The 14,243-nt window shown below is 44.5% G+C and overlaps 2 protein-coding genes across 3 annotated transcripts in view; both read right to left on the bottom strand.

The window, feature by feature from the left end:
- Positions 1–978: 978 nt before the first annotated feature.
- LOC110524877 lies at positions 979–7,240 on the bottom strand. Of its 2 annotated transcripts, none has more exons than XM_036978923.1 (2): positions 3,901–7,240; positions 979–2,112 (listed from the first exon to the last, which is right to left on the bottom strand). In XM_036978923.1, exon 1 carries the CDS (start codon positions 7,212–7,214, stop codon positions 5,913–5,915), a length of 1,302 nt encoding a protein of 433 aa, XP_036834818.1. In that variant the 5' UTR covers positions 7,215–7,240; the 3' UTR covers positions 979–2,112; positions 3,901–5,912. The 2 variants fall into 2 exon arrangements, with proteins under 2 accessions (XP_036834818.1, XP_036834819.1); XM_036978924.1 differs by having other exon boundaries at positions 979–2,086.
- A 5,044-nt stretch (positions 7,241–12,284) lies between these two features.
- Positions 12,285–14,243, bottom strand: part of kif1aa (kinesin family member 1Aa) — a 149,297-nt gene continuing 147,338 nt past the window's right edge. The window contains exons 46-47 of the mRNA XM_036978922.1: positions 13,323–13,441; positions 12,285–12,693 (exon numbers count right to left, since the gene is read on the bottom strand). Coding sequence (XP_036834817.1) covers positions 12,660–12,693; positions 13,323–13,441 — 153 coding nt within the window. The 3' untranslated portion in view covers positions 12,285–12,659. The remainder of the gene's footprint in view (positions 12,694–13,322; positions 13,442–14,243) is intronic.

Below are 14,243 nucleotides of genomic sequence, written 5' to 3'. Positions count from 1 at the left end.
TGGTTGGTCAGTTACTGAATGACGATGGATATCTACTCTCATATGGGGAATTTCTTCATAAATTAAAAATTCTAATAACCCCGAAATAATATACAATTATTTTTTATGCGATTCCAATGGGGGGTTGTGTCTTTTTTTAAATTCCTCTGTGGTTGATGTAAGTAACAGATTTACATGAAAATATATTAATTGGCAATATTAACATCAAAGATAAATGTAAATGAAAATTGTTTGTGATACTACAATTCCCTCAGCAAGATTATGGTATATTTAATTCAACTGCTAATAATATTAGGTACATTTCATAATCAAAAATGCAAATGGTCTAATTCAAAACCTAACTGTTTTAACTTTATAAATGAATTTAATCAATATGTCACTACTTTAACTAAAATGACAAGCAAAAAAGGCAATTAAAACGTGTTGTATTGTTAATGAATATGATTTGTTTGTTTAGGATTCCTGACAATGTAAATAGTTTGTTTGTTTGTTTGTGACTATTCTTCTTTTGTTTGTTGATATTTGTTCATTAAAAATAAATAAATAAAAACAAAAATAAAAAGTTGCTGGCCAGACAACCAAAATTGGTTCTGTGAAGGTTCCCAGAACACAAAAACTGTTCATTTGTGCTGATTATTACAACGTTTCTATTAGGTCGCAAAAAATACTTGCCTAATATTGCAAAAACATTTTTCTAGGTTGCGGGAACATTGCGTATTTTGGGGATGTTATCATCCTAATGTTAGATAAAACCCTAACTACAACTTAACGGGAATCTCAGCTAACGTTCTGGGAATGTTCCTGGTTTGCTGGGTGGTTTCTTCGAACCTATATTTCATACTAAATCCTACGTATTCTGTCAAATCCTAAACTATAATCTATCAGAATAGAGTTGAATAAATCAATAAAAAGAGGCTGATAATCATCCAGCACACAGGGAACAATATCAACACAAAAAAAAATAGACATGTACTTTGGTCGTGTTTCAGAAGTTCCACGTTTATTTAATATCAATTGACGATGTGTTTTAATGTACACCAACTGTTTATGCTTCAACTCCAACACTCAAATAGAGACATTGATTTAACTACTGAACAGTTAAGATGGTGTTTCAACGGGTTACAGCGGTATGGTGTACTGTTCACAGCAATCATGTTGTTTTATATACAATGCAACAAACAAAAAGAACATGAAGAAAACCAAATTGAAAAATGTTTTAATGGGTGCAGTTTAACAGAGCTATAGAAACAATACAATCAGTTCTGATTAAATATGGAAGCACACTTGGTGGTTCAAAAGCTACTTTGTGAATTCTGTGATGGTGATGACTGAGAGGGGATGTGGATGTTTGTGGCCAGACAGTGAAACAGGATTGACAGACAGACATTGTTCGAGTCCCAAACGGTACCCTATTCCCTATGCAGTGCACTAGTTTTGACCAGATCCCATAAGAGTCCCAAACGGTACCCTATTCCCTATGCAGTGCACTAGTTTTGACCAGATCCCATAAGAGTCCCAAACGGTACCCTATTCCCAATGCAGTGCACTATTTTTGACCAGATCCCATAAAAAGTAGTGCACTATTAAGGGAATAGGGTGCCATTTGGGACTAATGACCCAGTCTACATGATGTCCTGGCTACATTCAAAAGGCCATATGAACACTTCTCCTCTTAGGTAAGGGTATTTTATGTCCTATACAGTGTAGTGCCCTTGATATTGTAAACTGGGAAGGAGACAACCATAACCTGCTCAATAGGCCCACACACTGCAATCCAGTATAATAAAAGTATGATAATAATCATTTACATTCTACCAGACTGTATGTGAGATTTCAGTGATGCACCACCACCATCCATGACTATTTGGGCTTTCTGATTAAATCAATGGAACAAGACAAACTGTGAGGAAATTAGCTAGACCCAACAGGTGTAGAACCCATTGGTACAGGGTAGAACTCTGACCCACTGGGACAGGGTAGAACTCTGACCCACTGGGACAGGGTAGAACTCTGACCCATTGGTAAAGGGTAGAACTCTGACCCACTGGTACAGGGTAGAACTCTGACCTACTGGTACAGGGTAGAACTCTGACCCACTGGTACAGGCTAGACCTCTGACAGGCTAGACCTCTGACCTACTGGTACAGGGTAGAACTCTGACCCACTGGTACAGGCTAGACCTCTGACCCACTGGTACAGGGTAGAACTATGACCCACTGGGACAGGCTAGACCTCTGACCCACTGGTACAGGGTAGAACTCTGCCCACTGGTACAGGCTAGACCTCTGACCCATTGGTAAAGGGTAGACCTCTGACCCACTGGTACAGGCTAGACCTCTGACCTACTGGTACAGGCTAGACCTCTGACCCATTGGTACAGGCTAGACCTCTGACCCACTGGTACAGGCTAGACCTCTGACCCACTGGGACAGGCTAGACCTCTGACCCACTGGGACAGGCTAGACCTCTGACCCACTGGTACAGGGTAGAACTCTGACCCACTGGTAAAGGGTAGACCTCTGACCCATTGGTACAGGGTAGAACTCTGACCCACTGGGACAGGCTAGAACTCTGACCCACTGGGACAGGGTAGAACTCTGACCCATTGGTAAAGGGTAGAACTCTGACCCACTGGTACAGGGTAGAATTCTGACCTACTGGTACAGGGTAGACCTCTGACCTACTGGTACAGGGTAGAACTCTGACCCACTGGTACAGGCTAGACCTCTGACAGGCTAGACCTCTGACCTACTGGTACAGGGTAGAACTCTGACCCACTGGTACAGGCTAGACCTCTGACCCACTGGTACAGGGTAGAACTATGACCCACTGGGACAGGCTAGACCTCTGACCCACTGGTACAGGGTAGAACTCTGCCCACTGGTACAGGCTAGACCTCTGACCCATTGGTAAAGGGTAGACCTCTGACCCACTGGTACAGGCTAGACCTCTGACCTACTGGTACAGGCTAGACCTCTGACCCATTGGTACAGGCTAGACCTCTGACCCACTGGTACAGGCTAGACCTCTGACCCACTGGGACAGGCTAGACCTCTGACCCACTGGGACAGGCTAGACCTCTGACCCACTGGTACAGGCTAGACCTCTGACCCACTGGTACAGGCTAGACCTCTGACCCACTGGTACAGGCTAGACCTCTGACCCACTGGGACAGGCTAGACCTCTGACCCACTGGGACAGGCTAGACCTCTGACCCACTGGGACAGGCTAGACCTCTGACCCACTGGGACAGGCTAGACCTCTGACCCACTGGGACAGGCTAGACCTCTGACCCACTGGTACAGGCTAGACCTCTGACCCACTGGTACAGGCTAGACCTCTGACCCACTGGTACAGGCTAGACCTCTGACCCACTGGGACAGGGTAGACCTCTGACCCGTTGGTACAGGCTAGACCTCTGACCCACTGGTACAGGGTAGAACTCTGACCCACTGGTACAGGGTAGAACTCTGACCCACTGGTAAAGGGTAGACCTCTGACCCATTGGTACAGGGTAGAACTCTGACCCACTGGGACAGGCTAGACCTCTGACCCACTGGTACAGGCTAGACCTCTGACCCACTGGTACAGGCTAGGCCTCTGACCCACTGGTACAGGCTAGACCTCTGACCCACTGGTACAGGGTAGAACTCTGACCCACTGGTAAAGGGTAGACCTCTGACCCATTGGTACAGGGTAGAACTCTGACCCACTGGAACAGGCTAGAACTCTGACCCACTGGGACAGGGTAGAACTCTGACCAATTGGTAAAGGGTAGAACTCTGACCCACTGGTACAGGGTAGAACTCTGACCTACTGGTACAGGGTAGACCTCTGACCTACTGGTACAGGGTAGAACTCTGACCCACTGGTACAGGCTAGACCTCTGACAGGCTAGACCTCTGACCTACTGGTACAGGGTAGAACTCTGACCCACTGGTACAGGCTAGACCTCTGACCCACTGGGACAGGCTAGACCTCTGACCCACTGGTACAGGCTAGACCTCTGACCTACTGGTACAGGCTAGACCTCTGACCCACTGGTACAGGCTAGACCTCTGACCCACTGGGACAGGCTAGACCTCTGACCCACTGGGACAGGCTAGACCTCTGACCCACTGGTACAGGCTAGACCTCTGACCTACTGGTACAGGCTAGACCTCTGACCCATTGGTACAGGCTAGACCTCTGACCCACTGGTACAGGCTAGACCTCTGACCCACTGGTACAGGGTAGAACTCTGACCCACTGGTACAGGGTAGAACTCTGACCTACTGGTAAAGGGTAGACCTCTGACCCATTGGTACAGGGTAGAACTCTGACCCACTGGGACAGGCTAGACCTCTGACCTACTGGTACAGGCTAGACGTCTGACCCACTGGTACAGGCTAGACCTCTGACCCACTGGTACAGGCTAGACCTCTGACAGGCTAGACCTCTGACCTACTGGTACAGGCTAGACCTCTGACCCACTGGTACAGGCTAGACCTCTGACACACTGGTACAGGCTAGACGTCTGACACACTGGTACAGGCTAGACCTCTGACACACTGGTACAGGCTAGACCTCTGACACACTGGTACAGGTTAGACCTCTGACACACTGGTACAGGTTAGACCTCTGACACACTGGTACAGGGTAGACCTCTGACACACTGGTACAGGGTAGACCTCTGACAGGCTAGACCTCTGACCCGTAGGTAAAGGGTAGACCTCTGACAAGCTAGACCTCTGACCCGTTGGTAAAGGGTAGACCTGTGACAGGCTAGACCTCTGACACGCTGGAACAGGTTAGACCTCTGACCCACTGGTACAGGTTAGACCTCTAACAGGCTAGACCTCTGACCCGTTGGTACAGGGTAGACCTCTGACCCGTTGGTACAGGGTAGACCTCTGACCCGTTTGGTACAGGGTAGACCTCTGACCCGTTTGGTACAGGGTAGACCTCTGACCCGTTTGGTACAGGGTAGACCTCTGACCCGTTGGTACAGGGTAGACCTCTGACTTGTTGGTACAGGGTAGACCTCTGACCCGTTGGTACAGGGTAGACCTCTGACCCGTTGGTACAGGGTAGACCTCTGACCCGTTGGTACAGGGTAGGCCTCTGACCCGTTGGTACAGGGTAGGCCTCTGACCCGTTGGTACAGGGTAGACCTCTGACCCGTTGGTACAGGCTAGACCTCTGACCCGTTGGTACAGGCTAGACCTCTGACCCGTTTGTACAGGCTAGACCTCTGACCCGTTGGTACAGGCTAGACCTCTGACCCGTTGGTACAGGGTAGACCTCTGACCCGTTGGTACAGGGTAGACCTCTGACCCGTTGGTACAGGGTAGACCTCCGACCCGTTGGTACAGGGTAGACCTCTGACCCGTTGGTACAGGGTAGACCTCCGACCCGTTGGTACAGGGTAGACCTGACTTCCCCTTGAACCCCAAAGGAATGATAACGGTTTTAAAATGCGCATTTACCCTGTAGTTATACAGTAAGATACATTGATATGGGTAAAATGACCTTATATCACAACCTTCATTAGATTGAATCATTACTGTCAAATCTAATATCGTTTACACACAGAGCCCTTTCAACATGGTACAGTATGTGAAGAGATACGCATGTCGGCCACGGTGGAAAAAGTACTCAATTGTCATACTTGAGAAAAAGTAAAGATACCTTTAAAGAAAATGACTCAGGTAAAAGTGAAAGTCACCCTGTAAAATACTACTTGACTAAAAGTATTTAGTTTTAAAATGTACTTAAGTATCAAAAATAAAATGTAATTGCTAAAATATACTTAAAAGTATCAAAAGTAAAAGTATAAATCATTTCAAATTCCTTTATATTGAGCAAATCGGGCAGCACAATTTTCTTGCTTTTTAATTTTACGGAGAGCCAGGGGCACTCAGACATCATTTTCAAACTAAGCATATGTTTTTATTGAGTCGGGATGACCGTTGTATTGAACAGCGGAGCCACAGCTGTGTTCCGTTGTATTGAACAGCCGAGCCACAGCTGTGTTCCGTTGTATTGAACAGCGGAGCCACAGCTGTGTTCCGTTGTATTGAACAGCCGAGCCACAGCTGTGTTCCGTTGTATTGAACAGCAGAGCCACAGCTGTGTTCCGTTGTATTGAACAGCAGAGACACAGCTGTGTTCCGTTGTATTGAACAGCAGAGACACAGCTGTGTTCCGTTGTATTGAACAGCCGAGCCACAGCTGTGTTCCGTTGTATTGAACAGCAGAGCCACAGCTGTGTTCCGTTGTATTGAACAGCAGAGACACAGCTGTGTTCCGTTGTATTGAACAGCAGAGACACAGCTGTGTTCCGTTGTATTGAACAGCCGAGCCACAGCTGTGTTCCGTTGTATTGAACAGCAGAGCCACAGCTGTGTTCCGTTGTATTGAACAGCAGAGACACAGCTGTGTTCCGTTGTATTGAACAGCAGAGACACAGCTGTGTTCCGTTGTATTGAACAGCCGAGCCACAGCTGTGTTCCGTTGTATTGAACAGAAGAGCCACAGCTGTGTTCCGTTGTATTGAACAGCAGAGCCACAGCTGTGTTCCGTTGTATTGAACAGCAGAGCCACAACTGTGTTCCGTTATATTGAACAGCAGAGCCACAGCTGTGTTCCGTTGTATTGAACAGAAGAGCCACAGCTGTGTTCCGTTGTATTGAACAGCAGAGCCACAGCTGTGTTCCGTTGTATTGAACAGCCGAGCCACAGCTGTGTTCCGTTGTATTGAACAGCAGAGCCACAGCTGTGTCCGTTATATTGAACAGCAGAGCCACAGCTGTTTCGTTGTATTGAACAGCAGAGCCACAGCTGTGTTCCGTTGTATTGAACAGCAGAGCCACAGCTGTGTTCCGTTGTATTGAACAGCCGAGCCACAGCTGTGTTCCATTGTATTGAACAGCAGGGCCACAGCTGTGTTCCGTTGTATTGAACAGCAGGGCCACAGCTGTGTTCCGTTGTATTGAACAGCAGAGCCACAGCTGTGTTCCGTTGTATTGAACAGCAGAGCCACAGCTGTGTTCCGTTGTATTGAACAGCCGAGCCACAGCTGTGTTCCGTTGTATTGAACAGCAGAGCCACAGCTGTGTTCCGTTGTATTGAACAGCAGAGCCACAGCTGTGTTCCGTTGTATTGAACAGCAGAGCCACAGCTGTGTTCCGTTGTATTGAACAGCAGAGCCACAGCAATACAAGTATTGGCATTACAGTTCTTCCTTCTCTTAATAATATTGTGCATCTCAAATGACACCCTGTTCCCTATATAGTGCACTACTTTAGACCAGGACCCTTTGGCACCCTATTCCCTATTAAGGCTCATCTGGAGTTTGTGATACATGGCCAATATAGCACGGCTAAGGCCTGTATCCAGGCACTCCGCGTTGTGTCGTGCTTAAGAACAGCCCTTAGCTGTGGTATATTGGCCATATTCCACACCTCCTCGGGCCTTATTGCTTAACTATATAAGGAATAGGGTGCCCCTTTGAGACATAACCTATAAGTGCTATGTCATTTCCTGCTCGTACTGAGCATGCTCTGTAGGTTGGCTGGCCTCAGGCATGCTTCTTATCAAAAGCTACAGGTAGCAGTGTATCAATCAATCAATTTGGTCTCTGTCACTACATCAATGGCTGGAAAGCGATGGATGATAAATGAGCCCGTTAAACAACATCTCCCTGGGTATGCTATACTTCCTGAGACTCACATAAAGAAGACAAGAAGAACCCTGCATGCCATGAAAGAAGTGTCTACTGGGCATACTGACAGCTGTCCTGTTCTCTTCCAACTGTGAGTAGTGACTACTGGACATACTGACAGCTGTCCTGTTATCTTCCAACTGTGAGTAGTGACTACTGGGTATACTGACAGCTGTCCTGTTCTCTTCCAACTGTGAGTAGTGCCTACTGGACATACTGACAGCTGTCCTGTTCTCTTCCAACTGTGAGTAGTGACTACTGGACATACTGACAGCTGTCCTGTTCTCTTCCAACTGTGAGTAGTGACTACTGGACATACTGACAGCTGTCCTGTTATCTTCCAACTGTGAGTAGTGACTACTGGACATACTGACAGCTGTCCTGTTATCTTCCAACTGTGAGTAGTGACTACTGGACATACTGACAGCTGTCCTGTTATCTTCCAGCTGTGAGTAGTGACTACTGGGTATACTGACAGCTGTCCTGTTATCTTCCAACTGTGAGTAGTGACTACTGGGTATACTGACAGCTGTCCTGTTATCTTCCAACTGTGAGTAGTGACTACTGGACATACTGACAGCTGTCCTGTTCTCTTCCAACTGTGAGTAGTGACTACTGGACATACTGACAGCTGTCCTGTTATCTTCCAGCTGTGAGTAGTGACTACTGGGTATACTGACAGCTGTCCTGTTATCTTCCAACTGTGAGTAGTGACTACTGGACATACTGACAGCCGTCCTGTACTCTTCCAACTGTGAGTAGTGACTACTGGACATACTGACAGCCGTCCTGTACTCTTCCAACTGTGAGTGAAACATATAGCAGGGTAATAGCATAGTAAATACACAATACAACTGATGACCAACTTTAAAAAATAAAAAAAACACAAAAAAGGCTCCTCGGTCATCATTCTGCTTCCCTGTTGTCTGGACTGGACCCACTACGATGACTAATGTTTGCTCGATACAAAACAAACAGACCATACATTTACAATTCATCACGATTCACTCACGTACAGTAGCTGCAATACTGATGCATACGTCCACGTGTACACAATAAGTGCTGTTGAACGGAAAACAAAAAGGGACTAAAGACTAAAATAATAATAATTTAACTTCACGTGAGATGATCTAAAAAAGAAGCAATCGAAGAGGACGTGAGCGCCATGTAATTTGCCGGATTCAATCTGGTTATTATACAGAAAATGGTCTACAATGAAATATCAGTAGTATATTTCTATAGAAATGGATCATCCTATACTAATCACTCGATAATATGTTTATAAAATGGCGTACGGTATGTGAAAACTCATATTCATTGTCTTTAAGTGCATATACGCTCATATCGATCTCCGACAATTGTTTTGTTGTTTTTTTGGCTCTTTTACTCCCAGCACATTGGATGTGAAATGATACAATGACTAGGAGGTCAAAGTGCAGGACTGTCAGCTTTAATATGAGGAGTATTTTCATCCATATCGGGCGAAATGTTTAGAAATTAAAGCACTTTTTTTGTTTGTTCATAGTCCCTCCGTTTTAGGGGACCAAAAGTATTGGGATAAATTAACTTTATGATTTCAACTCCAAAGTGCTGGAGTACAGAGCTAAAACAACAACAACAACAACAACAGAAGCAAACAAAATGTCCACTGTACCAATAGTTTTGCAGCTCGCTGTATATTAGCCTACTGTGTACATAAATAGATGATGATTGGCTAGACAAAAACAGCCACGTGATGAAGACAGAGTCACAAAATAGAACCCTAGTCCCTATGTAGGTGCACTACTTTTAACAAGAGCCCATAGGACTCTGGTCAAAAGTAGTGCACTACACAGGGAATATATGGAATCATTTGGGACATGATGAAGTAGATCCAAAGCAACTGAGGGACTACAGATATACTGTTTGAAAAGAGAGGCACTGCATCATATGTACAAATCCTTGTTCAGAAACCTCGTTTCTTGTCTTATCCCTAGTGCGCTACAAACAGCTCGTTTTCATTTTCCCCCTCATTCTATTCACTATGTAAGGGATCGGGGATCGTTCTGTCCATGCACCCATCTGTTTCCCCATCTCCCAGCTTTGAAGTATAATCAATTTCCATTATGTTCACAATCTCTCAAGCTTCTAAAATATTGTATCGTGAGTGAAATAGGGGTTGCAAATAGCTCAGGTACAACACTTCAAAATCTATCTATGTGATGTTGATGGTTTAATTCAAGTAACATGTAGCTGCTATACTATAGCACATAGAAGATGACCCTGTATCAATTTGTTTAGCTTTTTTTGGGGGGGGGGTTAGCACTTTTCACAACTGACCACAGTAAGAAGTGGTAGGTGGTAGAGGTCATAGGTCATGTTATCAAAACTTTAGTGAAACTCATAATAAAAAGTACTGTAACTACTTTAGAAATATAAATGTATTTGTAAATAAATACTCGCAGAAATAAATAATCGTGTTGTTAAATATTTAAATATATCCCATATTAATACAAAATAAAAATCATTAGACTTTAGAGATGAATCATTGTTAAATTTGGGAGGACGTAGCTACTGTAGTAGGTACCTTTATAGCTAGCTACCATAGATACCTTCATAGTTACCGTAGATGCCTTCATAGTTACTGTAGTTACCTTCATAGTTACTGTAGATACCTTCATAGTTACTGTAGATACCTTCAGAGCTACTGTAGATACCTTCAGAGCTACTTAAAATACCTACAAAGTTACTGTAGTTACCTTCATAGTTACTGTAGAAACCTTCATAGTTACTGTAGTTACCTTCATAGTTACCGTAGAAACCTTCATAGTTACTGTAGTTACCTTCATAGTTACCGTAGATGCCTTCATAGTTACTGTAGTTACCTTCAGAGATACTGTAGATACCTTCATAGTTACTGTAGTTACCTTTATAGCTACCATAGATACCTTCATAGTTACTGTAGATACCTTCAGAGCTACTGTAGATACTATAATAGAGTTACTGTAAATACCTTCATAGTTACTGTAGATGCCTTCATAGCTACTGTAGATGCCTTCATAGTTACTGTAGATACCTTCATAGTTACTGTAGATACCTTCATAGCTACTGTAGATACTATAATAGAGCTACTGTAGATACCTTCAGAGCTACTGTAGATACCTTCAGAGCTACTGTAGATACCTTCAGAGCTACTGTAGATATCTTCAGAGCTACTTAAAATACCTACAAAGTTACTGTAGATTCCTTCATAGTTACTGCAGATTCCTTCACAGCTACTTTGGGAAGTGGTTTTATCAGAGCAACAGCGTGAACATGTGATCACTTGATCAATGCCAACCCTTCTCTCTTGTAGCCCAGCTGTAGGTGCATCCTCCCATGGCACCCTATTCCTTTTATAGCGCACTACTATTGACGAGAGCCCATAGGGTCCTGATCAAAAGTAGTGCACTATGTAGGGAATAGGGTGCCACGTGGGATGTAAAGTGTGTGTGTGTTGACATCTCAGGACTTATCAAGGAGGAACATGGAGATTACATTATGTCAAGATTCAGAAGGAGTTACTCTGTCCTGCCCAACAGAGCCTAGCTGGTATGGAAAGAGAATAGGGACAGAAGGAGTTACTCTGTCCTGCCCAACAGAGCTGAGATTATATGGAAAGAAAGAGAAAAGTGAACAGAAGAGTTACATTAAACTGAACAACTGTCAATTGTAATTTTTTTCTGCCTTATATATATTAGCAGAACTGCCGAAACCCTAATTTGGTGAAAATGTGTTTACTGTGAATACGAACCTGTTTTTTTTAACATTGTATCAGTAACAATAAGAGCAGCAATATAACCAAGACCACATATCTGGAGTCAACAGTAGTCTTATTTCCATGGTAATACTTCCATCTCTGTTTCTCATCCCCCTTAAGGTAAGCTGAGGTGCAGTAATGTAGTGATGTAAACAGCGTCGTTTCAGACAGGACCATTTACTGTCAACACTCCTGATTTTATTTTATTTTATTTTTCCCGAAGGAAATAAATGTGTGTCGTTTAATGAGCTCGACGTGTTGCTGCTGACTACCATACAGAGTACATCACAATGTAAGTGGATAAAATAAGGAACTGGTAAATAACTACCCATTACTCTGTTCCACCAGCTCCGAAAGGGAAGGACGAGGTTCAGGAAGCATCCCATATGGTACCCTATTCCCTATATAGTGCACTAGTTTTGACCCAAATGGTACCCTATTCCCTATATAGTGCACTAGTTTTGACCCAAATGGCACCCTATATAATGCACTAGTTTTGACCCAAATGGCACCCTATATAATGCACTAGTTTAGACCCAAATGGCACCCTATATAGTGCACTAGTTTTGACCCAAATGGCACCCTATTCCCTATATAGTGCACTATTTAAAAAAAAATCCCAAATGGCACCCTATTCCCTATATAGTGCACTAGTTTTGACCCAAATGGCACCCTATTCCCTATATAGTGCACTATTTTTTTTTATCCCAAATGGCACCCTATTCCCAATATAGTGCACTAGTTTTGACCTAAATGGCACCCTATTCCCTATATAGTGCACTAGTTTTGACCAGAGCCCTATGGGTTATTCATACGGTAGCTATGACCAGCCTTATGGGTCCTGGTCAAACGCAGCACACTATATAGGGAATAGGGTGCCATTTGGGTCACAAACCTTGGAGAGGGGTTAACCAGATGATAAAGCCTACACAGACAGACAGCAGTACAGGCCCGACAGACACACAACGATGATGGAGGCCTCAGATACACAGGTGGTCAGCTTGTGATAAAGTGAGCGTGTGCAGAAGGAAGAAGAGCAGGTTACTGGTGTAGGATGGGAGGCGGGGCGGTGGGATAAGCATAGGAGTAATCAGGGATTTATATACAGGTTAGTCTCTTTGCGTTCTAATGTTTTCTATCTTCTTTATAAGACGTGTTGTTGTTCGATTGTTTGTTTCACATCCTTCCTCTCCGTCTGGAGAGCTTTGATCTGGTGGAGACAAAAAAAAAGGTAAAGATAGAATATATTGTATATTGATTCAAAATGACCAACCATTTGGGTTTTCTTCATATTTACAGCATCGAAACATACTGCATAATAGCATACAGTAAATAAAGGTAAGGTTACTTGCGTAACCCCGGTTCTCTGATAATATGAGAGGGATATATCACATGATGGGGAGGGGGGGGGGGGTTCGCTAAGAACCGCCTACTCTTGGAAGTACCAATCAAAAAATATGTTTGTTTGAGACAGACAGGTAGAGTGGCAAATGAGGTGAGACCCTCACTTCCATTAAAAGGAGCCAGCCTCTCACCCTCATGGTTATTCTCAAGCATGCTTCTCTTCCTCAAGCTCTTGCAAGCATGGGGAATGCAGTGATAGGTCTCACTCATATTATCAGAGAACTGGGGTTACGCAAGTTCTCTTTCAAATACTCTTGTTAAGATGTATCATGTAGGGATATGGCCAACACCCTGATCGCAAGAAATATGCTCTCCGAAGCCAGGGAGGTCCCGAAACAAAGGGAGTAAGCACCAAGAAGGTGCAAAGACAAACCCCCCCCCACTTATTTATTAAGTGAAAAACAAAAAAAAACCTTAGTGTATTATCCATGTTACCTGATAGATCCTGCCAGCAGAGGGTTAAAAGCATAGAGCCAGTCGTGCATCTCCTTGTCGTTGCTGGCTTGGAGCAGTATACCGCGGTGCTCTGTACACACAGCAAACGTGTTTGGAGTCTGTTGGGGAAACACGGAGATGTACAGTAATGTTAAAACCAGCTAGCTGCCCAGAGCAGCTTACTATTGAGGGTAGGTAGGAAGAGAGAGGAGGAAAAACATGACATCCTCTATGAGTCTCTTCAAATGCAGTACATATAAACTCAAGCAAAAAAAAATAGAAATGTCCTCTCACTGTCAACTGCGTTTATTTTCAGCAAACTTAACATGTGTAAATATTTGTATGAGCATAAGATTCAACAACAGACATAAACGGAACAAGTTCCACAGACATGTGACTAACAGAAATGGAATAATGTGTCCCTTGACAAAGGATTGGTCAAAATCAAAAGTAACAGTCAGTATCTGGTGTGGCCACCAGCTGCATTAAGTACCGCAGTGCATCTCCTCCTCATGGACTGCACCAGATTTGCCAGTTCTTGCTGTGAGATGGTACCCCACTCTTCCACCAAGGCACCTGCAAGTTCTCTGACATTTCTGGGGGGAATGGCCCTCACCCTCTGAGCCAACAGGTCCAGACATGCTCAATAGGATTGAGATCTGGGCCCTTCGCTGGCCACGGCAGAACACTGACATTCTTGTCTTGCTGGAAATCACGCAGAGAACAAGCAGTATGGCTGGTGGGTCATGTCAGGATGAGCCTGCAGGAAAAGTACCACATGAAGGAGGATGTCTTCCCTGTAACACACAGTGTTGAGATTGCCTGCAATGACAAGAAGCTCAGTCCGATGATGCTGTGACCAATGATGCTGTGACACACCGCCCCAGGTCATGACGGACCCTCCACCTCCAAATCGTTCCC

The sequence above is a fragment of the Oncorhynchus mykiss genome, chromosome 5 (genome assembly GCF_013265735.2).
Source record: "Oncorhynchus mykiss isolate Arlee chromosome 5, USDA_OmykA_1.1, whole genome shotgun sequence".
NCBI classification, from domain to species: Eukaryota; Metazoa; Chordata; class Actinopteri; order Salmoniformes; family Salmonidae; genus Oncorhynchus; species Oncorhynchus mykiss.
The sequence above is the reverse complement of the archived record's forward strand: the minus strand, read 5'-3'. Positions and strand labels throughout refer to the sequence as shown.